Below are 25,326 nucleotides of genomic sequence, written 5' to 3'. Positions count from 1 at the left end.
GTGTATTTGGTGTAGACTCGTCTTTTTCTTTTCAGCATCGCTGTAAGTAGTGTACAATCCCAGCCAGAAGTAATTGATGCAGAGTTAGCATTCTATACCCACTTACTGAGTTTATGCGTGCACATCCTGAAATTCGGAATAGGTCTGAATCCTGAAGCATTAAAATAAAGGTTTTTATTATAAAATTCCACCTTCCGACTAATGCAAAGCGAGAGCTTTTTTCTTTTGCAGTCAGTGCTCTGCAGATCTTTTATAAAAACACAAACGGCCGGACTAGGTGAAACTCATTAACTGAAGAGGAGGATAAGTGTCTCCACGCCAAGAGGGAGGACTGGCGCAGGGTCTGAGCAGAACAAAGCCCCCTCAAAGTTCAGCAGATGCCACAGCAAGCCTTGGCTTCGGCAAGGCTGACTAACTGCAGATGTGACAGCTTCCTACATGTCTGATGTCTAACTTCTCTTTTCCAACTGAGGCCGGCAAACCAAAACCCAGAATCAAGGTTGGGAAGAAGAGCAGCAGGGACTGCAGGTACTCTGCAGTCGTCGGCTCTGGGTTGTAAATTGTGAATTGTAGCGTGTGTGTGTGTGTGTGTGTGTGAGAGAGAGAGAGAGAGAGAGAGAGAGAGAGCAATTTTAAAGGACACAAGAGGGCTAATTTGTATATGGAAGGGTGGGGGGTGTAACCCAATTGTTTTCTATTTAAGGCTCTGCTTAGAACTAAAACCTAACCATCACAAGTCCTCCACAGACTTCTATCAACACAGATGTTGTGTTCCAACTCTTTTCTGCTAGTGACTGTTTACTTTCAATTTAAAGCAAATCAGAGACTCAATCCTGTTCAGTAAATATGAGCACCTTCCATAGTCTTGCTTTGTGAACTGCATTGAATACTGATGATTGTGAAAGACTTAAATTTGTGAACCGTAAGTATATAAAGACCATACCAATTGCATTTTTAGATGTGAATTTGTGCGTTAAGAGAAAATAATGCGTTCTGTAGTGGCCACAGAAGTTTCGGATGCAATTCAAAGCCTGGATGATATTCTCCTGCTGTTGAATACAAGGCTATCTTGTGGGTGAAACCTTGTGCATTATTTGGGTGCCGGTTTTTTGAAACATGGTTACATGCCATCTCCAAACCCAGTGAGACAGGGAACTGAGAAACATTTTATAAACCATTAAGTAGCCTGCTGCTGCTAGTGTGTTTCCTGAAGCATCTGGAGGAGGTTCAAAGATCCCCAGACTGTGAACTGTGCACACATCCAGTCACCGAGATGACTCTGTGAGTCCAAGATCACGTTTCAAATCATATTTTTAAGTTGAGAGGTCATGGGGGAGTTTCTGGAAGAGGCTTTTGGGCTCTACCTGGTTTTGTCCAAGAAAGTTGAGCAGCAATTTAATGACATGCTTTTTGTTTTCAAATGCCACGTAACTTCTTATCTCAGTCATTGCTTAGGTGACTTCCAATAAAACGCTAACCACCAAGGTTGCCAAATTGAAGTTACGCTATTTTTGGCAGTAGTGAGCAGCTCCCGTCCCATTGCACACGGTGGCCCTCGTTGCATAGCTACTACAGCAGTGGGAAACCAGGCACACGGGCATTCAGAGTCAGGGGTGGGCTGGAGCACCGGCGGTTTGTGAGTTTATCCATTCGTTGACCGCGCAGTCGGTCACCAGCAGAGCCTGGCTTCAGGAGAGTCGGCTCCCCGAGCCTTCTGGGGTGAGCCGCGGCCGCCACTCTGCAGGCTGTGAAGTTGATTGCCCGGGAGCGTCTAGATGTGACGTAAACTCGGTCATATTCAGACTTCGAACTTCATAATGTAGCCTGGGTGGGAAGGAAGACCGCGTCCGCTAATTCCTTGCAGCCTTTGTACAAGGAATTGAGACAAAGCCACCGGGCGCGTTCAGGAGCGGCGCCGCATCCAGGGAACGGAGCGAGGATGCTGCCCACAATGCCGCCCCAGAGGTTCGAGGTCCGAGCTCTCCCGCGTCCGTGCGCGGGACTCCCGGGCAGCCCGGCGGGGTCTGCGGAGCAGGTGCGGCGCCCGCACGCGAGGGCCGGGCCGGGCAGGGCAGCGAGCCCGGCGCGAGGCGCAGGGGAGACCGCGGCGCCGGAGCCCCACGTGCGCCGAGGGCCGAGCGCTTCCTGTCCCCGCAGGGCGAGGACCTGGGCCTGTGACTCCCGAGAAGCAGCCGGTCGGCCCGCGCCGCCGTGCTCGGTCGCCGTCACCACCCCGCCTCCACGCACCTGACCGCCCCGGCGCCCCGCGTCACCCAACTCGCCTTTGTAAACCTGAAAGGCAAACTAATCCCGGGGTGGAGGCGGTCTTGGACGTTCAGTCCCTCACCCCTTTTGATCGTTAGCTGCTCTCGCCGGCCCCCCTGTGTCACAATACTCAAGCTGTTCCTGGTGCTGAGATTTGAGAAAAATCCTTAACGTGCGAGCTGAGTGGATGGGGGATGTGGTCTATTTAAAGATAATATGAACTACCGGGAACTGGCCTGCTTAATTTGACATCAGAATTCAGAGAGATGTGTAGGTGGACACAATATGGACTTGAAGCTCTGGAAAGCATTTTACTTGTCAAACAAACGGGGCATTGTTTCTGGAAGATGCCAATGCCCGGACAAGCTGGAGAGAGATGGAGGATGAAGAGGGGGAAGACTTCGAAGGGAGCCAGGGAGAGGGACCAGCCACCTGTTCGCAGAGGCAGTCTCATGCTGTCATTCATCATTCAGGCAGTTCTGCCTAGACACTTTCACCACGCTTCAAATATTGTCAAAAACTGAGTTTCAGTCTCGTGGTAGCTTATAAAACTAAAGGTTTGAGAAAATATGAAGGGTACAGGTGTGGGTTGGGGTACCTTTGATTCTATACATAGTAGGACAATTACGGGCTCTTCTAGACCATGCAATAATTAGGTGGCTATGCATTTTTAATATTTGGAAGATAAGAGAAACTGAACAGCACAAGGCATTATCACTCTAGAGTGAAGGTAATTTATAACGGTTGTGGGGGTGACTCCTAATGGGGACTCTTTGTCTCCACAATAAAGGCTCCTGCTCCATTCACATCATCACTAGCAATGAAGTCAATAGCCTCAAAATACCTTCCTATTCAAGGTTAAGGTGGGGTTTCTGCCACTCAGACCAACAAGTGAGCTTTCTTTGAAACTTAATGCAGGAGAGTGCCCTGGATCAGAGGGTCAAACTGAAGCCTTACCTTACTTTCTTAGTATGGATGGAAAAATTGAAAGAAAACAAGTCTTTACACATGTGACTAAATCTGTTTTGGAATCAAATGAAAATGCCCATGAATATGCTGTGTGTGAGCTCCAAATGTAATATTTAAGAAATAGTGTGCTTAGTAGCAAAGACAAACTGAAACTGTTTATGAAATAATGTAAACATTGTTTAGAACATTTAGTTGTAAATTTAACATTTCATCTTCTCTTGAAGATTTAAAACAAGTGCTCAAAACTTGAGCACAACCCTACCTTAATTTGCAAAAATGTAAGAGACTTATTGACCATATTCTCTTAAAACCTACTTTTTCCCCTGACTTGTTTTTGACATCTAATTATAGAAACAAGTTGTTTTCTACAAAAGAACAACATCCTTGGTCAAGATTTTCAAAGTGGAAATACTGTAAAAATAACAACACAAGAGACCAGAGTTTTTAAAGTTTAATTTTTTTTTTACTAAAGTCCAGAAATTTCTGTTAGACAAATACATTAATGAAATGTTTCCAAAGGAATACTGAACAATATATACTCTAGTATGCTGAGGGGCCCAGCTCAAGAGTTCATACCTAATTCTTGTGCATTAAAAATCAGCATGGATCTTAGATGATCTAGAATATACTGTGTTTTGAAATTCACAGCTGGTTTGACTTTTAACCATAATGAAAAATCGGTACTCCTATCCCATCAAATGTTTTTACAAGCAGTAATAAATTCAGATTCACTGTATTATGCAACACACACCTTAGGAAAGCAACATAAAACAGTGAGATCAGATCAGTAGAAATATACACAGTTAAAAGAAATACACAAAGTACTGTAGTTTATTAAAAACTACTACTTGAGAAAGAAATCTTTCCACAAATAGCATAAAACTGTAGAATGATGAAGGGATTTGGGCAAGCTTTACAAAAGCTTAATTCCAACTGTATCTTCCTGAGGGTGGTGGCAAAGGGTATTTCCTTCCTTCTCTGGGATATCCCTGAAAACACACAAAAGAAAAAACAGTTTATTTTCTGCACTAACACCTTTGCAAAGGAATTAACTTTACACCTCTAAGGAAAGGCACATCATAAAGCTGAGTATGTTTTAAAGGCACAGCACATGCAAAGTCCCCACAAACAGGAGCTCTGATCCAGAGCTCTGACACTCAGCAAAACTGGAGGCAAGCACACGTTACCCCTGAAAACTAACCCAACAATCCTGAACAATCCCTTGAGAAACTGCCTAAAATGCAGACAGCAAAACACAGCTACCGTGTAAACATGTGGACAATGGTCCTCAGTCTTCCCACCACCCCAGCAGTAACTCCTGTCACACAGGGATAGGCCCACCTCATTCCCAGACAGCACACTAGGGAAACCACTTGCTTAACCAAAGCAAGGGCTTGCTGAGTCAGCCCCAAGTCCCAGAGCAGTTAACTGTAGATATATCTTGTTTAGAGTAAGCAGTGGAGCATTAAATAACACGCTAAGGTTATTTATCTTATAAACAATCAATAGCGACATCTGCAACACATCCTAGTATGCTTACAAATGACACTTCTGTGCAAAGATGAACGTGACACCACTTCCATGATCATACCCTGTCTAGGATTCTGAAGTGGAATCCTCTATTTTGCTACTCAGAGCACTTCAATAGTTTAGATGGTAAGATGAAAACTGTGGACACTCCAGGCTACAATGTAGGCTAAGGCCTTGTTCAGGAATATGAACTTTACTAAAAACAACGAAGCTATATGATTCTTTGTTTTTAATAATGAACCTGGGTAATTTAATAGTGCCCAAACAATTGTGATTTCATAGAAAGTACCTCAGTATAAAAGACTGAGAAAAAGGAATGTATTTCCAGAAAGTCCTAAAAGAATCATAAATTTACCAACTGGTTTATATCTTCTAAATAAGTGTTTTACTTCACTTAACAGCAGGGTTCCTTTAAGGGAAGATCCTTTGTAGAAGGCAAGAAATACGACAAGCCAGTATCAGTTGTCCAGGCAGCCGGTCCCCAGCTCTGCTGCCACAATGCCCAGATGTCAGGACTTCACAGTTTCTTACTTGGGAAACGAGGTAACTGGGGGTCCTACCAGTTACAGACACATCCTCCTCGGGGCGGGCGGTCGTGGCAGGTGCCAGTGAAGATGCCTGCATCCTTTATCGGGGGCCTGGGTTCAATACTCAGCTCTGCTCCTGACCCCAGCTTCCTGCTAGCACGGACCCAGGAGGCAGCAATGATGGCCCAAGTCTCATCTTGGAAACCCAGACTTGAGTTCCCAGCTCCAGGCTCTGTGTAGAGACTGGGGAGTAAACCAGAAAGTGACAGCCCTGTCTGTCCTTCTGCCTCTCAAATAAATGAATTTAAAAAAGAAATTTTTTTAAAGTATGTATATGTCTCCTTTGAAAAATGTTACTATTTTTTTAAAGATTTATTTAATTATTTGAATGGCAGAGTTAAGAGAGGCAGAGGCAGAGAGAGAGGTCTTCCATCCACTGGTTCACTCCCCAAATGACAATAGCTGCAGCTGCGCCGATCCGAAGCCAGGAGCTTCTTCCAGGTCTCCTACATGGGTGCAGGGACCAGAATACTTGGGTGATACTCCACCATAGCAGACAGCTGGATGGGAAGTGGAGCAGCTGGGTCTCGAACCTGCACCCATATGGGATGCTGGCACTGCAGGCGGCAGCTTTACCCACTATACCACAGCATCAGCCCAGAAAAATGCTCATTATTAAAACTGCCTTGTGTCAAACAGAATCCAGTACCATAAACGAGCTCACTTATACTATAATTTTTAGAGGCCCTGGGTTGAAAGAATTCAAAGCCAAATTCTATGAACTGATTTTAATGAATGATCACAAAACCCTCTCAAAAAGCATTAACTATTTACAACGAATCTTTTCTTGTAAAAAGGAAAGACTTCTAAGAATATGTAAAAAGAAAAAAAGTGTTAAAAAGGTTTTCCTTAGCTGTCAGCAGAGAGGTCTTCCATTACAAAGAGCACCTGGGAAGAACCTGAGGTAGAAAATTAATGCTCAGTGAAGCACTGCGAGAGGCCTGCAGGCAGCGGCAGGTAAGCAATTTAAAAAGCACTTCACATCACCGCGGGTGCCAAACGCCACGAACACAACACGCTGCACTGCGGATTCCAATCGTGTTCCTTAGCAAGCATCTGATTAGTGAGCGCTGGAATACTGGCCGGGGTGTCAAATTGCTGGAGAAAATTACGTCCAACCGACCCCAGTTTTAAATGCGGCTATAAAAAGAAAACGAAGCTTGCATCTATTGTAACAGATGAGTTACTGATACTTGTTCACTGGTAAAGCTGTTTACATTCAGGAGAAACACACACGGAGAATTAGCAAGGAGACGTTTCCTTCCTTGAGGAGGGATAGCAGGTGAATCAAGACAGAGGATTCAAAAGATGATAAAAGCAGATTTTTACTTTCAGCTTCTAAGAACTTAACATCTATTTGAGGGATGCAGGTTCTATTGAGGAGCAATCTTTAAAGGAAAAACTGTGTTCTGGTAACTGCCATACCTGTACTAATTCTCACAGACCCACTACACATGGTTAGAAGGGCTTTGGGGCTGGCAATTCTTCAGCATCTTTAAACTGTAACCTATTCAGGGAGGTAGTTACTTACCTTACACACATTTTTTAAGGATGGACCCAAGTCAAACTGAACTACTTTATCAGTATCTTCTCTAGAAACCTGGTAGCGAAAGAGAACGCCCTGGGAGGCACCGAGAACCACCAAGCGAGCAGCCCACTCCCTACCCTGCAACCCACACGGCATTACCTGTCTCCCTCCACGATCATCTCGGCGGGGTGGGTACCCGCCCGGCCCGGCTAGCATCTGGTACTGGTTTGGCGGGAAGGCTGCATTCTGGGTTTGGATCATCCGGTTCCACGGCAGCAGAGGTTCAGCCCCGACTCCTCTGTGGAAAGGTCCCATGCTTATGTTAGAAATCAAGTCTGTAATAGCATAAAGTCTCCAACTGGCAGGTTTCAAACCTCAGGGCAACCCAACCTGCCTGGGTCTGTCACCAGGAGATACAGTAGCACAGTGGCCGTTATGTCCTGTAGTCAGTGTAGTCTAGTGTACTATATGAAATACCAGCATGCATGTATCAAAAAGGGTGCTTAAATCCAACTAAATCAGAAGGCCTGGCTTTAAAAAAATATGCTCTTCATTTTCAACTGTGCAATTTCCTTTTTAGTCACTTAAAAATTTAGACCAAGATCATCAAGTTGGCTACATTTATGATGCTATCCAAAGAGTAAACATGTGTAAGGCAGGAGAATGAGGCTTTATTTTCAAAAATGTCCAGACTCGTTCTTGGGATCCATTCTTTCTAGTTAATTGCAGGTTGCAAATGAATTCTTACTGTTGAGTATTTTGAATCCAGGGTAGGGGACTTGGCTGTTTTTTCCCATCCATTATTCTGCTCAATATGTCAGAAGGTCTGATCGGGAGGAAACCTTTTCAAGTTCTATTGATGCAGCTTTCAATTGACCACGGTGACCTAGCAACATGAGCACTAATTGGCATGGGCTGACTGGCATTTGGTGTACAGTTTACATGGGAACACAGACTCAACAGCTATTATAGTCCAGTTTGCTGTCCCAGATGACTAGTCGAAAGAAATGTTTTAATTGTTTTCAAGTGCCTATTTTAACTTTGCAGATACAAAGCAACAGGTATAAGGTATTAAATCATAATTAAAAACTGCCACATACACAATGTAGCAAAAATGGACTTCTAAAGGTATGACCATGTAAGATGCAACCCTCTCCTTGAGGCACTTGCCTTAACTTCCATTTCTAGTCCAGAAAGAACAAACAGAAGCAAAATGCTCCAGCACATTTGAACATTAGAAGCACTGGGAGCCACTGAAAATGTTGGAAGGAATTCAATGAAACTGTAAAGAGCTGACTAGCTGGTATTAGCTATAATCAGCCTATGATTTTCACTTCTTGTGAAAAAGTCTTAAGAGGGGAAAAAAGCCCGAATTTGGGCTCATTGGGTGATGTATTCTTCTCACAGCCATTCAAGCCTGAATCTGTCCGCTCTACCCCTATTCTCCTCCTTTCACTTGAAGCTTGCCTTCTTGGCGAGCGCGCGCACACACACCCACACCCACACCCAGATACTTATTTCTGTGTGATGGCTCAGCTTTCTCTGAAGGACTCTAGAAAGGCCAAAGCTATTCTTTACAGTTAGTGGTCGCAACCAGAGTTCTAACAATATAATTCACTGTAAGAGATTCCAAATAAAATTAAAAGACTATTTCAGAAAGAAAAATGTGTATGTTTAGGGCTTTTAATTATTTTTCAGGTTATTAGTACAAAGAATGTCTGTTTTAGCAAGAACAGAGACAGGAAGGGCCCATTCTGGCCTCTGCAGGAGGGAGGGGTTAAAACATCCACTTTGACCAACGAGGGTCATCAAAACTGGGCAACTGATGCAAAACCCTCAAGCCCAAGATGCAATTCTCACAGGAACTCTGCTCAATTTTCCTTTGTAGTCTTGTAATGCTAAAAATCACCCTAGCACGTTTCAGGATAATGAGCTGCCAGGAATTATACTATAAATGTAGTTTAACATGTTTTATATTTAAAAATACACAGCTATCCTTTTTGTTTGAAAAGATTACTAATAATCATTAATAATAAACTTAAAAAGAAAGAACAAAGTAAGAATGACATCTAGTATCCTCTTTTGTTAGTGGCAAAAGGCCTCTATTTTCCACAAGCTTACCTTATTTCTATACTAATTATATTAATCTGCACATACCAATGAACTGAAATTTACTAAGAAAATGTTTTAAGACCTAGGATGGAAGCATTCAAGTTGATTCATCTATTTTTTTAAATTATTATTATTTTCTTTAAAAGGGAGAGAGATATAGACAGAGGAAAAGGGATCTTTCATCTGCTGGACCACTCCCCAAATGCCTAGACCAGGCCAAAGCCAGGAGCCTGGAACTCAACCTGGGTCTCCCAGGTAAGTGGCAGGGGCCCATGCACTTGCCCCATCCTACTGCCTCCCTGGGTGTGGATCAGTAGAAGTGGAGCCAGAACTTGAATTCAAGGACGCAGGTATCTCAAGTGGTATCTTAAGAACTGTGCCTAAATACCTGACCAATCTTTTTTAAAATTAACAGTTACTGAGATAACTTATTTGAGAAATTTGATATCAATGGATGGCAACAATATTCTGAAGTTCCTAAAAGAACTGTTTTGGATTTTAGTTTACACATATGGCAAATCCGAGTTTTTAAAGACTAACAGAGTTCAACATGCGTGGGTTAAAAAATAGCTAGCTTGCACATCACTAAAAAGAAACCTGCCTCTTGTGGTAGTCTTATATCAAATGAATCAATAATGGGCTATAAATACCACCTCAAAGAAGTAATTCATGAAACACAGTGTGGTTTTTTAAGAGACATTCAAAAATTTTCTTTTTTAATAGAATTCTTGACAAACACTTAGTGGAAACAAAAGGACCCATAAAATCTAATTCTTTAAGAATTCAATTACTGGGGTGGCGCTGTGGAACAGTAGGCTAAGCCTCCGCCTGCACTGTCGGTATCCCATATGCCTCCAGTTTGAGTCCCACCTGCTCCACTTCTGATCCAGCTCCTGAATGCACCTGGGAAAGTAGTGGACTATGGTCCAAGTGCTTGGGCCCCTGCACCCACGTGAGAGACCTGGAAGAAGCTCCTGGCTCCAAATAGGCCCAGCTCCAGCTGTTGCAGCCATTTGGGGAGGGAACCAGCAGATGGAAGACCTCTCTTCTCTCCTCCCCCACCCCCATCTGTAACTCTGCCTCTCAAATAAATAAATAAATCTTTTTAAAAAAAAATTGAACTACTTACTAGTTGTAACTTCTCAGCAAAGTCAGAGTCTTTGACTTGTAAGGAATGAATGGGTGGTCTGATGAGTGTTACAGAAATGACTGATGTAGGCCAGCGCCGTGGCTGAATAGGCTAATCCTCCACCTTGCGGCGCCGGCATACCGGGTTCTAGTCCCGGTCAGGGTGCCGGATTCTGTCCCGGTTGCCCCTCTTCCAGGCCAGCTCTCTGCTGTGGCCAGGGAGTGCAGTGGAGGATGGCCCAAGTGCTTGGGCCCTGCACCCGCATGGGAGACCAGAAGCACCTGGTCCTGCCTTCGGATCAGCGCGGTGCACCAGCTGCACGCACCAGCCGTGGTGGCCATTGGAGGGTGAACCAACAGCAAAATAAAAATAAAAATAAATAAAAATAAAAAAAAAATAAAAAGAAAAAGAAATGACTGATGTAATATATAGTTCCTAATATGCAATGAAGGACAAGTTTAGGATGCCAGGATGGTTGTGGCTATTTTTTTTCTTTTTTAAATGACCACAATTAAAGATCCATCTGTAAGACAGAATTCAAATGTGCTCACATTTAAATTTCAGGAATGATTTTACATATCTGATTATGATTAAACCAAGAAACACTCCATAAAACTTGTCCCTAATCAGCAGGGTTCACAAAGTCAGTTGATGTAATACTAGTACTTGGCTAGAGTAGAATCAGAACAGAAAATGATGGCTGTCAGGGCAAGGAAAAGGACAATGATGATCTTAGGAAACTTTTATGTGGACAGAAGGAAGGAAAGCTGATGGGACTGAAGAAAGGAGTGGAAGTAGGTCCTTTACTTTCTTTGAAGTCCCCGTGGCTTTATTTATATCATGCTCAGAGTAAATATTCTTTCGAGCTTGATTCAGTGAAATTTCATGGTAAAAATGGTAAAGAGCTGGTGCTGTGATGCAGGGGTTTAGCTGCAGCCTGCAACGCCAGCATTCTCTATCAAAGCGCCAGTTCTGGTCCCAGCTGTTCTACTTTTGATCCAGCTCCCTGCTAATGTGCCTGGGAAGGAGGTGGAAGATGGCCCAGTGCTTGGATCCCTGCCAATCACATGAAAGACCTGGAGAGTTCCAGGCTCCTAGCTCTGGCCTGGAGCAGCCCCAGCTGTTGTGGCCATTTGAAGAATGAACCAGCAGATAGAAGATTCTGCCTCTCCCCGCCTCTCTCTATCACTATGCCTTTCAAATAAATAAAGATAAAATCTTTAAAAAAAAAAAAAAAGAAAGAAAGAAAAGAGGAGCTAGCCTAGGTAAGCTACTGAAGTGTGTGAAAATAAGAGCACCTACTTTCTTAAAGGGTCACTGGGAAGAATAAATGAATTCATGTTTATAGAAGATATTAACACAGTACTGATACTTCACAAGCGCTTATACTGAAAACAAGATAAATACATGCATTACCAGTTGTATTAAGCTTAAAAAGTGACTTACACTAAATGGATACCATTAATAAACAATTGAGTAAGATTTTATATTCTTGAAGAAAACAACGAACTGACATTTGGGTCTCTGAAAAATTAAGTTTTCTTCAAAGGGGGACAGCATTTACAATCCTAGTTACAAAAACACTTTGTTCACTTCATACATGAACCTAGCAGAGCAAAGGGGGATAAACAGAATTGAGAAGGCAAAAAGGACACCTCAGTGTCAAGGGGCTCACTTTGTTTTTGCTTTTAGTGATGCTGGCAAAACCAGCACGCAACGATACATTTTAAAGCTGCCCTTTAAAAAATTACTTGCAGATGTTAATATCATTATTCATAAAATGCCTCGCTGTCTTGTCGTGTCGAGTCCATCTGACTTAGCAGCACACAACTTATCAATGAAGGAACACATGTCAAACATCCCTTGTTATTAAACCATGTCACATTCTTCCTAGTCCGTGGTACTTATTAGACTGCAGATCCCATAATCCTCTTCTGAGTCCCTTCTGCATTTAATTCAGTTCAGTCTTAAGTAGTTAAAGAAACTGTTTTCAGTGGCAACTAATAACTACTGACCTACAGTGACACTGCCCTACAATAGGCTTGTCAGCCCTGAAAAAGTTGTACCAAAGAAGCTGATTAGGACTTCAAGAGGTTTGTAGCAAGAATCAATGGTTGGTCTGTACTAATGCTGTGTTGCCAGCACAGAAATGATAAAAGTGGAACACCATTAGTTATGCCTCATTAAGCTGCACAACCCTTCTAAAAAGAAATTTGTTTAGCCTGACCAAAACCTAACACAGTTTTAAGCTCTCTGTGTTGCGTTTTTCTGGGTACCTCAAAAGCTTCAATAAAATAAAGGCCAAGAACCAAGAAAAGTAGCAAGGTATATAAACATGAGTCCTTTAATTCAAAGTGTTAACTAAATACTTTGCTAAATAACATGTGTAAGAAATATTGCTTTTGGTGGCAAAACCCATGGAGGTTTTAGTTTCTAGAAAACCCACAAACCTCAACTGCTGGCTGGAGGAAATACAAGTCATATCACACATATCACATTAGCTTTAGTATTACCTGTCGAATCTCTGCTGCTGGAAAAGAGGGGGGGGACCGCGCCAGGAATCCTGGGGCCTCATGTCTGAAACACAAATAGGGAGATTACACGGAAGGCTCTCTAAAGTAACACTGTCAGCCCCTACCTATTTATAATTGTAAGTTCTTGGAAAAAGTATGAAATAAAACTTACACCAAATAAACTAGGCTCATAATCATAATTGTATACATACACACACAAATGTAAAAAGACAGGTAACCAAAAGGGTCAGCAAATTTTTTATTATTTTTCCTTTGATAATAAAACACATTTTTAGTAGCTTCAGCCATTAAATTCACTTGCTTATGTATGTATGTTCATATGTAAATGTATTTTTATGATTATATCTTAAATGTTGTACAAAACGAAAGAATCTAGATCTTTCCCATAGACACAAAGTGAATGAATAGTTAACTGTAGTAGAAGTCTTGAAATTTTACTCCTAAACTTATAAACCACTGTCCTAACACAGACGGACAGCATACAATCTCTGCAACACACCATCAGGAAGACAGATTAATTAAGGGAGCACTCACTTGTCCATTGTTTTCTGATAATCAAACCATACCTCCAACACAAAGCTGAATTAATATCAGCTAACCAGAAGAATTAAATAGCTGTTGCTCTTCTACATAAACTGACCAGTAAACATGATGAAAGAAACACCCCCCAAAAACTAGGCCAACCAGGGCCTTCAAGGAGCTCAGGGGGTCAGCAACCACCAACTGTAGCTCCTGGCCCCAGCCTCACTGTAACCTCACTGCCTTCAGCGGGGTCTGTTGTTGAGCTAATTAAAACAGTTTGTTCCACAAGTTGTCTAATGAGCTCACTCCATGAGGACAGTAACTTCCTCCAGACTCCCGAGACCACAGAAACAGGACTTACCATAATGTATTCAAGCTCACATTTTAATGCATACACAAGCTAGAAACACGCCTTTTTTTTTTTTTTTTTTTTTTTTGACAGGCAGAGTGGATAGTGAGAGAGAGAGATAGAGAGAAAGGTCTTCCTTGGCCGTTGGTTCACCCTCCAATGGCCGCCGCGGCCAGCGTGCTGTGGCCGGCGCACTGCGCTGATCCGATGGCAGGAGCCAGGTACTTACCCTGGTCTCCCATGGGGTGCAGGGCCCAAGCACTTGGGCCATCCTCCACTGCACTCCCTGGCCACAGCAGAGAGCTGGCCTGGAAGAGGGGCAACTGGGACAGAATCCGGCGCCCCGACCGGGACTAGAACCCGGTGTGCCGGTGCCACAAGGCATAGGATTAACCTATTGAGCCATGGCGCCGGCCTAGAAACACGCTTTTTAAAACTTTACTTTATTTATTTGAAAGTCAGAGTTACGGAGAGAGGGAGGGACACACACACACACCCCTTCTATCCACTGGTTCACAACCCAGATGGCTGCAATGGTCAGGGCTAGGCCAAGCCAAAGCCAGGAACCAGGAGCTGCACATGGGTCTCCCATGAAGGTGGCAGGGGCTGAAACACTTGGGCCATCTTCTGCTGCTTTCCCAAGCTATCAGCAGGGAGCTGGATCAGAGGTGGAGCAGCTGGGAGATGAACCAGCACTCATATGGGATGCTGGGGTCACAGGTGGTGGTTTTACCCACTATGCCTTGATGCAACCACCACTTCTCCCATAACCCCTATCCCCCACCAAATTACTTTCTTAAAGGAAAAAGCCTATCTCTATTCAGGAACTGAAAAGTGCACTCTGGTTTTTAGAGAAGCAAAGATGGAAGGTAGGGAGAATTGGAAAATCCCCACAAAGAAGATGGAATAAGCCAAGCACAGGCGACAGAACGATCCGGCATGACACAGTGAGACTACCTGAGCTCTGGGCCTCCTTCCCCCTTGATATGGCTGAGGAGGTCAGAGGAGAACCTTTGCCAAATGCAGACAGGGAAGTAGCTGTCTGCAGCTCTCCTGGCCTGCTGCCCCTGGTCCAAGGTCACTCTCACACAACCAAAAGCATGAGATGCCTCCCCAAGAAAGCAGCAGGGAAGACCTTGCCAGCTGTTACTTTCACACAGAACCCCATTCTGAATGGAAAGAAAGGTGGCAGCTCCAGTCAAGCTGAATTAAGTTCCTTTTTATCTCTTTTACAAACCAAAGCACCAGCAGTAAACAGTACCGATGCTGAGGAGGCTTTACGGCAGTCATGAGATGTGCAATGCATGGTCAGGACCTGAGTGGATACAGAGCAGTCCGCAGACACTGGGTGAAGACAGCTCCCTCTTCGAGGCCCAGAGCCGACTATTACTATAGACGCTATACCATCAGAAAACTGCAGTTCAAGAGGTAAAAACCAGAAACTCTTACAACAGCAGCTATCATTTCATTTGTATGGCTTACTTTTATGGAAAAATTTAAGGCATATTTACTTCAACATATGATATACTTCTCAATGAGTTGCCATTTGTGAGAGAATAGTTTAGTTAAAGTAAAATCAACATTTGAGCCATCTTTCCTGGTTATTCCTTAGGTAAAGTCCACTGTACAAAAGTTGGTTTAGTGAGAATCAATTAAAATGCCCACATATAATTATTTCTGTACCCTTACATATACACAATTAGCCAATATGAAAAAAGTAAAAAGAAATATTTCATAGTGAAATTTTATCTGCACTCTAATCCTGTTCTTCAAATGGCCCAGAATTAATGACTGGGGTTACACCCTGGAAACACCCTCCCCCCTTTACTACTGGGACTTCTTTGATTCTGGTTCCATGCCACCTCTTCATGTATATGTGGTATAATCACCTAATACAACTCTCATTGATACTTCCAAACTGGATCTTCAATAAACTTGAAATCAATGAGTATAATAAGACACACACAATTGAGAAACCCTCTAAAGCACCTATCCTAATGTTTTATGAAAAATACATTCAGGGGGAAAAGCTAGTAACAGTAAATAGGGAAGGCAAGCCATCACCACCAGTATAAACACTGATTAAATTCAAACATGCCACATTAGATTACAGCAATATTTCTAGCTGTAATGTGAAGTTCACTAAGTATAAATGCTTTTTTGGAGCAGGAGAATGCTTCTCGAGAGTCTCCTTCTGGGACAAGCGCTGTGGTACAGCAGGTAAAGCCATCGCCTGTAGCTCCAGCATCCCATACAGGCACTGGTTTGAGTACCGGCTGCTCTACTTCTGATCCAGCTCCACTTCTAATCCAGCACTCTGCTACCGCCTGGGAAAGCAGTGGAAGATGGCCTAAGCCCTTGGGACCCTGCATCCATGTGGGAGATGTGGAAGAAGCTCCTGGCTTCAGATTGGCCCAGCTCTGGCCGTTGCAGCCATTTGGGGAGTGAAAGACCAGCTGGTGAAAGATCTCTCTTTCTCTACCTCTGCTCTCTGTAACTCTGCCTTTCAAATAAATAAATACATCTTAAAAAATAAAGTCTGATTTTGTCTAGAAAAACAGCCAAAGTTCCAACCGCATCACTGCATCACCAAGTGGATCAGACTTTCTAAAACTTAAAAAAAAATCTTGTCATACATCTAGGAAAACCTCCCTTGCTTTCAGTCCAAAAAGAAAAATGAAAAGGAGTAAAGGAAACTTCCAGAGCTACTTTAAGCAAAATTCTTCATTTGGCTCTGAGTAATATATATAGCCCTGAAGTATACACAAAGCACAAATATATCCTGGCTCCAATAAGTAATGAAGTAGATGGTAAAACAAACATTAGCATTAATTTATATGGCTCTAACAAAAGATCCATTTGAGAGGGAGAAAAAAAAATTCTGATAGTGAATTGCACTTCAGAAGGTACAGGCAAGAATGGGGAAATGACAGTTAATTTTTTCCTTTTGTTTTCAACAACTTATCCCTTTTCTAGAGCTTTGTGGCCATATAAATCAAGACTTTGCCAACAGCTTCTCGAGTGACAATTTACCTAATCAGTGTGGCAATCACAGAAAAAAATTCCATGTTTACTGATTGCACTAATCAAAAATCACTTTTCAAACGCAGCTAATTGACAAGTTTACTGACTGAAATGAAGAAGTCATATGATATATCAGACTATCTAGGCTCCAGAAACCAAATGCTGCATTCATACTGAGTACTCAGGGCTGTACTTGACTACAAGTTATCAGTACGCAGACAATCACTCATCAGCCAAGAAAGCGATACATCAAAGACAAATCAAAGACCAACAACAGTAAACACCTATACCAGGCTCTTGACACAGAGACACAGCAGTTTGACCAAATGACCCTTCTTGAGTATAATTTTGCACTACATGAAGAAAACTGTTATGATACCAAAAGCATCCTAAAACATTCAATTTCACGAAAACAAATTTTTGATCAGTTTTTAAAAATTATGTATTTGAAAGGCAAAGAGAAAGCTTCCATCCACTGGTTCACTTCCCAAATGCTCACAATGGCCAGGGCTGAATCAGGCCAAAGCCCACAGCCAAGAACTCTATTCAGGTCTCCCACCTGGCTGACAAGGACCCAAGTTCTCGAGCCATCACCACTGCCTCCCAGGGCGTACATTAGCAGGAAGCTGGAATCAGCAGCAGAGCCTAGCGTTAACTCAGGTGTTCCTGACATGGGATGCAAGCTTCTCAACCAGCAGCTTAACTGCTCCAACACCTGCCCCTCTGATCAAACTTTAAAATTCAAAATTTTATGAAAAGAAAGCTGATCTGTTAACATTTATCTCACACTTTTATAGCACTCACTATAGGCAAGGCACAATTTTAAGTGCCTTGAACAGTAGAAATACATTTAGTATTCCCTGTACCATTTTAGGGACAGAAAACTAGGACATGGACCAAAACCTGCCTAAGGTCACATGGCTATTAAGGGGCTATGTCCTCTCCATCAGGCTACCATCCGCACGTTGCACACTCACTGGTGGGGCTGGCCGAGGTGCTCTGTCGTGCCACTGTATTTTACAAGGACCACAGGAAAACCAGCCCCAGTTTCTGTGCCTCTCTGTCAGGAGGCTCAGAAGGCAAAATTAGGAATTGAAAAGCTCCTTACTGGGGCCAGCACTGTGGCGCAGCAGGTTAACGCTCTGGCCTGAAGTGCTGGCATCCCGTATGAGCGCCGTTTCTGGTCCTGGCTGCTCCTCTTCAGATCCAGCTCTCTGCTATGGCCTGGGAAAGCAGTAGAAGATGGACCAAGTCCTTGGGCCCCTGCACCACGTGGGAGACCCAAAAGAATCTCCTAGCTCCTGGCTTCAGATAGGCGCAGCTCCGGCCATTGCGGCCATTTGGGGAGTGAACCATCAGATGGAAGACTTCTCTCTCTCTCTGCCTCTCCTCTCTCTGTGTAACTCTGACTTTCAAAAAAATAAATAAATCAGGCCGGCGCTGTGGCTCACCAGGCTAATCCTCCGCCTTGCGGCGCCGGCACACCGGGTTCTAGTCCTGGTCGGGGCGCCGGATTCTGTCCCGGTTGCCCTTCTTCCAGGCCAGCTCTCTGCTGTGGCCAGGGAGTGCAGTGGAGGATGGCCCAAGTACTTGGGCCCTGCACCCCATAGGAGACCAGGAGAAGCACCTGGCTCCTGCCATTGGATCAGCGCGGTGTGCCGGCCGCAGCGCGCCGGCTGCGGCGGCCATTGGAGGGTGAACCAATGGCAAAGGAAGACCTTTCTCTCTGTCTCTCTCTCTCACTGTCCACTCTGTCAAAAAAAAAAAAAAATTAAAAATAAATAAATCTTTAAAAAAAAAAAAAGCTTTTTGCTGTTTTACTGTCTTGAAATTTAGAACTGACAAAATTATACACCTCTAAGACACCAAGAAAAAACACTCTGCAAGTATTCCAGACTTTGTAGATACAAAGCATATCAAAAACAGCTACCACAAGGGCAAATGATGAGTTTTTACTCAAAGTAAATCCAAGTGGAGAGGACATACGTAAAATGTACAGATAAAGACAAATCAGAATCGTGTGTTTCCAAAGCAGGCAGATCAAGGCTGTAAGGGCATGGAATCCTCTAGCTCTGCTCTGATGCTGACAAATGTAGGAAGCCGCTGCTGCCGCCTTTCTATCTGTAAGAGAATTCTGTAGGCTGTAAGTAGAAACCGCAGACTGGAGAGTCCTTGGGTTTACACGAAACACTGACAGATCATCTGGGGAGTGGGTCCATGGCAGTTACATGGGTCTATGATTTCTTAAAAGTTAAGAACTGAGCTAGGGGGGCCGGCGCTATGGCGCAGCGGGTTAAAGCCCGGGCCTGAAGTGCTGTCTTTCAAATAAATAAAATAAATTAAAAAAAAAAAAAAAAAAAAGAACTGAATTAGGAAAACATTTCCCAAAGAATCTCATGCAGGATGATTTTGGGGACACTATGAATAAGTTTTTCATCTTCATAGTTATTTGTTTTGATGTCTGTTTGAACAAACAAAAAACCACATCAAATCCATAGTGCCATATGGTGCTACAATTTATAAACTTAAAATAAATCTAGGTTAAAAAAAAAAAGGAAGAAATCTAAGATTTTAAAAGGTAATTAAGAGGAAGAAGCTGCTTAATGAAGAGCTCTGCTTCTACCTTTGCTACTAAAACCTCTTTTCAGCAGGTATCTGCAAATTTACTCATTGCAATAACCTCAGAAATTCCTCATAACTATAACTTGAGAAACACTGACTGAACAAAGCAAAATCTACCTGTCTGTACTATTTCTGCATCCCAATTCTCATTCTTGTTTCGAAGCTGTAATACACTCTAGATGGATGTGAATGGCAGTCATAAAAGAACAAGTGTCAATAAACAGCTGGATTTAAAAACCAGCTGAGGAGCCAGCTCCATGGTGCAACAGGTAAAGCTGCCACCTGCAGTGCCAGCATCCCATATGGGTGCCGGTTCGAGTCCCAGCTGCTCCACTTTCAATCCAGCTCTCTGCTGTGGCCTGGGAAAGCAGCAGAAGATGCACCTGCACCCAGATGGGGCTCGGGGCTCCAGGCTCCTGGCTCCTGGCTCCTAGCTCCTGGCTTTGGATCGGCATAGCTCCAGCCATTGCAGCCAACTAGGGAGTGAACCATCAAATGGAAGACTTCTCTCTCTCTGTCTCTCCTAACTCTGACTTTCAAATAAAATTAATAAATCTTTAAAAAAATAAAAAAAACCAGCTGAACATGCTCTCACTATTATCTCATAAATTTCTCAAGGCATGAATAGTCAGAGCTATGATTAGAGTTTTTCTGCTGTAGGTGGTATGATTTGATTTTTTTTAACATTATTTTTATTTATTTGAAAGGCAGAGTTAGAGAGAGAGGAGAAGAGAAAGAGTGAGAGAGATCTTCCACCTGCTAGTTCATTCCCGAAATGGCCGCAGGAGCCCAAACACTTGGGCCATCTTCTGCTGCTTTCCCAGGTGCATTAGCAGGGAGCTGGATCAGAAATGGAGCAGCAGGGACTCGAACCAGCGCCCATGTACAGTGCTGGTGTTGCAAGTAGAGGCTTAACCTGCTACACCACAGCACCAGCCCGATGACGCGATACTGAACACACAGAAATACTCAGCAATGTTATTCACTATATCCAGGGGGAAGAGACCGATGTAACCACCACACCTGCAGATGCCCATAGGCTCACTACCAAACTCTCTACCCCTTCTCTGCTTCCCTAAACAGAACAAAACTGCTCCAGTGCACAGTTCTCATGTCAAGAGTTTCACTATGCTCCACTCAGTGTCCCACGAGACTGAGGGGCAGAAATAAAGAATACACTGAAAACAGAAAAACCTTTCTTGGGAGAGCAAAACCTTTACCACCCATTTCTTGGATACTGTATTGAAAAGTCTGCTTTAGGTTTAAAAAAAAAAAAAAAGGTTATTTAATTGGCATCAAAACAGTGCCAGGAACATGGCATAAATATTTCTGAACAACTGTCTACTCTAACTTGGCACTGTCTTTAATAACTACAGCTCCTGTTTAACAAGAGTTCTGGGGGCAGGTATTTGGTGCAATTGTTGAGAAAATGCCTGGAACATGTACAACCAGAGTGTCTGGTTCAAGTCTTGGCTTCTGATTCAACTTCCTGTTCATGTGTACCCGTGAAGGCAGCAGGTAACTGTTCAAGTACTTGGGTCCCTGCCATCCACACATAGAGTGCTGAAGGCTCTCGGCAAAATAGTGCTCTTTTTGAAATTTAATTCCTATGAAAAATTTCAAATATTCAGGAAAAATTTACCTATGACACTCAGACTTACTGTTTTCTCCTCCTCTTGCGCTGCTCTTGTCTGAGTGGCAACCAAATGAGCAGCAATGGAGAAGCAAGGGCTTCATCAAGACCGTGGCCTTGAGAACGCCATACATGAATTACACAACCTCATGTACATGGCCACAGACGCAAAGGGCAAAAATTAGCATGGAAAAGGTTTACAATTTAAAATTAGTGCAAAACCTATGAAACCTAACAGGTAGGTAACTTTTCTCTTTCCTACTGCTATCAAAATGCTGTGTTATTTCTGTGGCTGTTTTCTGAGCTGTCCACAAGCCAGGAGGGGTTAAGGAAAGGAAGGCCAAAAGCTTAACAGGATCGCACGGCTAAACACACTTTCCTACCAAAAGCAATCGCCTGGCTTTACCTTAAGCAGCACTGAACTGCAATACAGACTGAGGAAGGGATACTTCTGTCTTTTAAGCGACTAAGTGGTGACAGTCCCATGAAATCAGACTGAATGCACTACCCAAAGACTTGTATTGAGAGAATAAGCAGCACTAAGTTCCACATACCTCTTTCTGCATACGTTAACTCAGAAATAAATGTGTTTGTGAAGGAAGAAATCCAGATAATCTTATTTATTTAACTACACAGGATAAAAGATATCTCAAAGATTTTGCATCAAGTATTCTCTCTCTCTCTCTCTCTTTTTTTTTTTTTTTTTTTTTTGACAAGCAGAGTGGACAGTGAGAGAGAGAGACAGAGAGAAAGGTCTTCCTTTTGCCGTTGGTTCACCCTCCAATGGTCGCCACGGCTGGCGCGTTGCGGCCGGTGCACCGCGCCTATCCAAAGGCAGGAGCCAGGTGCTTCTCCTGGTCTCCTATGGGGTGCAGGGCCCAAGTACTTGGGCCATCCTCCACTGCACTCCCAGGCCACAGCAGAGAGCTGGCCTGGAAGAGGGGCAACCAGGACAGAATCCGGCGCCCTGACCGGGACTAGAACCCAGTGTGCCAGCGACGCAAGGCGGAGGATTAGCCTACTGAGCCGCGGCGCCGGCCATTCTCTTACAAGTCTTCTAAATTAGATGTTTTTAAATTTCACTATCTTTGCATTGATAAATGTTTTTAGCAATGAAGATGAGAAACCAACCTTTGTTCTAGTTTTTATTGAGAATGTAAAGTAGGGGCTAGCACTGTGACGTAGTGGGTAAAGCTGCCACCTGCAGTGCCCGCATCCCATATGGACACTGGTTCGAGTCCCGGCTGCTCCACTTCCAATCCAGCTCTGTGCTATGGCCTGGGAAAGCAGAAGATGGTCCAAGTCCTTGGGCCCCTGTACCCACATGGGAGACCCGGAAGAAGCTCCTGGCTCTGGATTGGCACAGCTCCAGCCATTGCGGCCATCTGGGGAGTGAACCAGCGGATGGAAGACCCCCCCCCCCCCTTCTCTCTGTGTAACTGTGACTTTCAAGTAAAATAAATATATCTTAAAAAAAAAAAAAAAGAGAGAGAGAGAGAGAGAGAGAGAATGTAAAATAACCAATTGGCAAAGACTTACTTGACATAAGTTTGGGAATCTGGGCCTGTCCTCTCAACAGTGGCCTGTATAAGTTTCCCTGATAAGTGGCGGGTGGTGGTGCAGCATTGCTGTACATGCCAGCTCCAGAGCCTCTTGGCATAACGTGGCTGTAAGTGGACCACCCCCCCCCCAACAAAAAAAATTATTCAGAGGTATATCCATCACACAGTTGACACAAATCAAACAAATGCGAGCACACATCTCTTTCATTACAGATCTGATTAATACAACCAAAATTTTAAAGGTTGATAAATACACACAAACTGAACACAGTGGTAAAGGTGATAATAAATGTTCATTTGTCACATCAGGATATTCAATTAATAGTCATGCAAATATTCACTAATAATCGCAAAAAAAAAAAACATACCAGTAACTTGAGTCTTTTTTCCACTATATTTGTTTTCCCCAAGGATGCACAGCTGTCACTATCACTCACTGTACACTCTATATCATGCCATTTTCAATTTACTGCATCAAACATTTCCCAGTGTCTTTCTGTAGCCTTTACTCTGCTGTTGTCTCATATTTTACTCATTCAGTACTAGTACTATGTATCACATGAACTAGGAAATTCTGGGCTTATAACTGCTTCTCTAAAATTATTTCTTCAGGATAAATTTGAGAAGTAGGAATTTAAAAGTATTTTAAGAACTCTATTTAAAGGCAATTCTGTGTTGCCTTGCAAACTACTTGCAGTCACGCAAAAAGATACATTAAGACCATTTTAAAATTTGCTTGTCTTTTAACAATTATTGAGAATGAAGATTTTGCAAAACATTAACAATAAACAATGACACAGTGTTTACGAAGTATCCCAAGCACTCAATAGATATCAGCTCACTTAATTCTTAAAACAACCTAATGGGATAAAAGTAATTATTCTATTTTACACATGAGGAAACCAAGGCACACACTGGTTTAGTAACCTTTACAAATGTATTATGTGGTGGGGTGGACACTTGGTACAGAAATGAAGATACCATTTGGGACACCAGCTTCACATATTAGAGTACCTGGATTCAATTCCAGGTGTTCCCAATTCTAGCTTCCTGCCTATGTACAACCTGAGAGGCAGACAGTGATGGCTTAAGTACATGGATCCCTGCCACCCACATGGGAGATCCAGGTCAAATTCCTAGCTCCTCACTCTGGCCTGGCTCAGTCCTGGCTACTGCAGGCATTTGGAGAGTGAATCAATGGATGGGAGATCTCTGTCTCTCTTTCAAATAAAAATAAATTAAATGTGTGTCTGGGAATAAAGTGGTGTGAATCCACATATTTAGGATCCAAAGCCCATGAGGCATGTAACCACCATGCCACAACACCCCTTTTATTATTGACTGTATAAATTACTTGCTGAGGGTGACCTTCTACCTAAACCACTTGTTGAGTCTTAAGGTTTCCCCATTAACTGGAAGTACCTACTTGTGAATTATCATTATTAATTTGTGAATCATTACTATTCTTCTGGCCAGTTGCTCTTTTCAGCCCGCTTTACCTGCTATTATATCTAAGTCCCATCTCTCTACATATACTCTCTTTTGCAGCTAGGAAAGAAATAATTCAATAACTAAGAAGAACCAAAGAGAAAACTCTGGAATTTACAGGAGAAGAAACACAAGGGAGTGGTAAATGAGCAAACGTGAAATGCCATTAAGCCCCAGGGAAATGTTGCCTTTCAAGCCCTGGGTGAGCAAAGCCAGCAGAGGCTGCGGCTGTGTGTGCTACAGCATCGGCGGACAGGCCGTACAGGCTGCCATGTGGTAATCCAGCTACACCTTTCTTGAGGGTAAAGAGATGGCCTTATTCCTTTAAAATGACTGTCACACAGACAATAAAGCCTCTTAGAGGAAATAATACAATTCTCATAGAACACATAAAGCAACACGTAAAGAAAGCAGAAGTGAATTTTTAGAAATGAAAGAAAGCAACAAAGCATCAGTATTTTACTGTCCCTTAAATATCTTTCGTATTGATACTGACACGCTTCATGGGATGGTTCAGAAAAAGCAAATCGCGCCGGCGCCGCGGCTCACTAGGCTAATCCTCCGCCTAGCGGCGCCGACACACCGGGTTCTAGTCCCGGTTGGGGCGCCGGATTCTGTCCCGGTTGCCCCTCTTCCAGGCCAGCCCTCTGCTGTGGCCAGGGAGTGCAGTGGAGGATGGCCCAGGTGCTTGGGCCCTGCACCCCATGGGAGACCAGGAAAAGCACCTGGCTCCTGGCTCCTGCTATCGGATCAGCGCGGTGCGCCGGCCGCGGCGGCCATTGGAGGGTGAACCAACGGCAAAAAAAAGGAAGACCTTTCTCTCTGTCTCTCTCTCTCACTGTCCACTCTGCCTGTCAAAAAAAAAAAATAAAATAAAATAAAATAAAAAAAAAAAAAAAAGAAAAAGCAAATCGCATGAAGGACAGAACCCCTGACTCACCCCAAAGTCCTGAAGGCTGCTTGATCCAGGTGGACAGGCCGCCGGTCCCGGTTAAAGCCGAGCTGCGGCTTCCACTGCCGGCCATTGCTAGATTTTTCCCAGTCACTGGGTTTCAGCACTGCTGCTGGCTTTCTGACCATTGGAAACACAGTATTTACTTACAAGAACAATACCATTCATCCAAAAGAGACCTACAGAGTTTATTGTTGTTACCTTGCTCCCGGCAGCAGGACAGCTTTAAAAATGTAATCTTCTGCAAATTGAGGGTCTTTAAAATTAATACTGGAAGAGAACAAGTTTATGAACAACAAGTAGATGGTTAATTATCATGTAACTTGAGCTACTTTGCACATTAAAACAGAGTGACTGAAATTCCAAAGTCTTTCAGAAACCATTCTGGCCAATGGTTTTGCCACACAGTTAAACATCCTCCTTGCTAAACTGCTTCTAATTCCTAAATTCTCAAATTCTTAAAACAATTTAATAGCACTCACGTAACTTTCTCTGTGAAAATAACCATGTTCTAGCTAAC

At 43.3% G+C, this 25,326-nt stretch overlaps 1 protein-coding gene across 5 annotated transcripts in view; it reads right to left on the bottom strand.

Annotated features, from left to right (window-relative positions):
* Positions 1 to 3,670: 3,670 nt before the first annotated feature.
* Positions 3,671 to 25,326, bottom strand: part of XRN2 (5'-3' exoribonuclease 2) — an 81,996-nt gene continuing 60,340 nt past the window's right edge. For all 5 annotated transcript variants that reach the window (XM_002710942.6, XM_008256330.5, XM_089307371.1 and 2 more), the window contains 6 exons: positions 25,008 to 25,076; positions 24,795 to 24,926; positions 22,344 to 22,471; positions 12,634 to 12,697; positions 7,039 to 7,177; positions 3,671 to 4,223 (listed from right to left, as the gene is read on the bottom strand). In XM_002710942.6, coding sequence (XP_002710988.1) covers positions 4,158 to 4,223; positions 7,039 to 7,177; positions 12,634 to 12,697; positions 22,344 to 22,471; positions 24,795 to 24,926; positions 25,008 to 25,076 — 598 coding nt within the window. In that variant the 3' untranslated portion in view covers positions 3,671 to 4,157. The remainder of the gene's footprint in view (positions 4,224 to 7,038; positions 7,178 to 12,633; positions 12,698 to 22,343; positions 22,472 to 24,794; positions 24,927 to 25,007; positions 25,077 to 25,326) is intronic.

Source organism: Oryctolagus cuniculus, chromosome 11 (genome assembly GCF_051225735.1).
Source record: "Oryctolagus cuniculus isolate XC-2025 breed Fujian yellow rabbit chromosome 11, ASM5122573v1, whole genome shotgun sequence".
Lineage (NCBI taxonomy): Eukaryota > Metazoa > Chordata > Mammalia > Lagomorpha > Leporidae > Oryctolagus > Oryctolagus cuniculus.
This window is presented reverse-complemented; position numbering and strand designations above follow the sequence as displayed.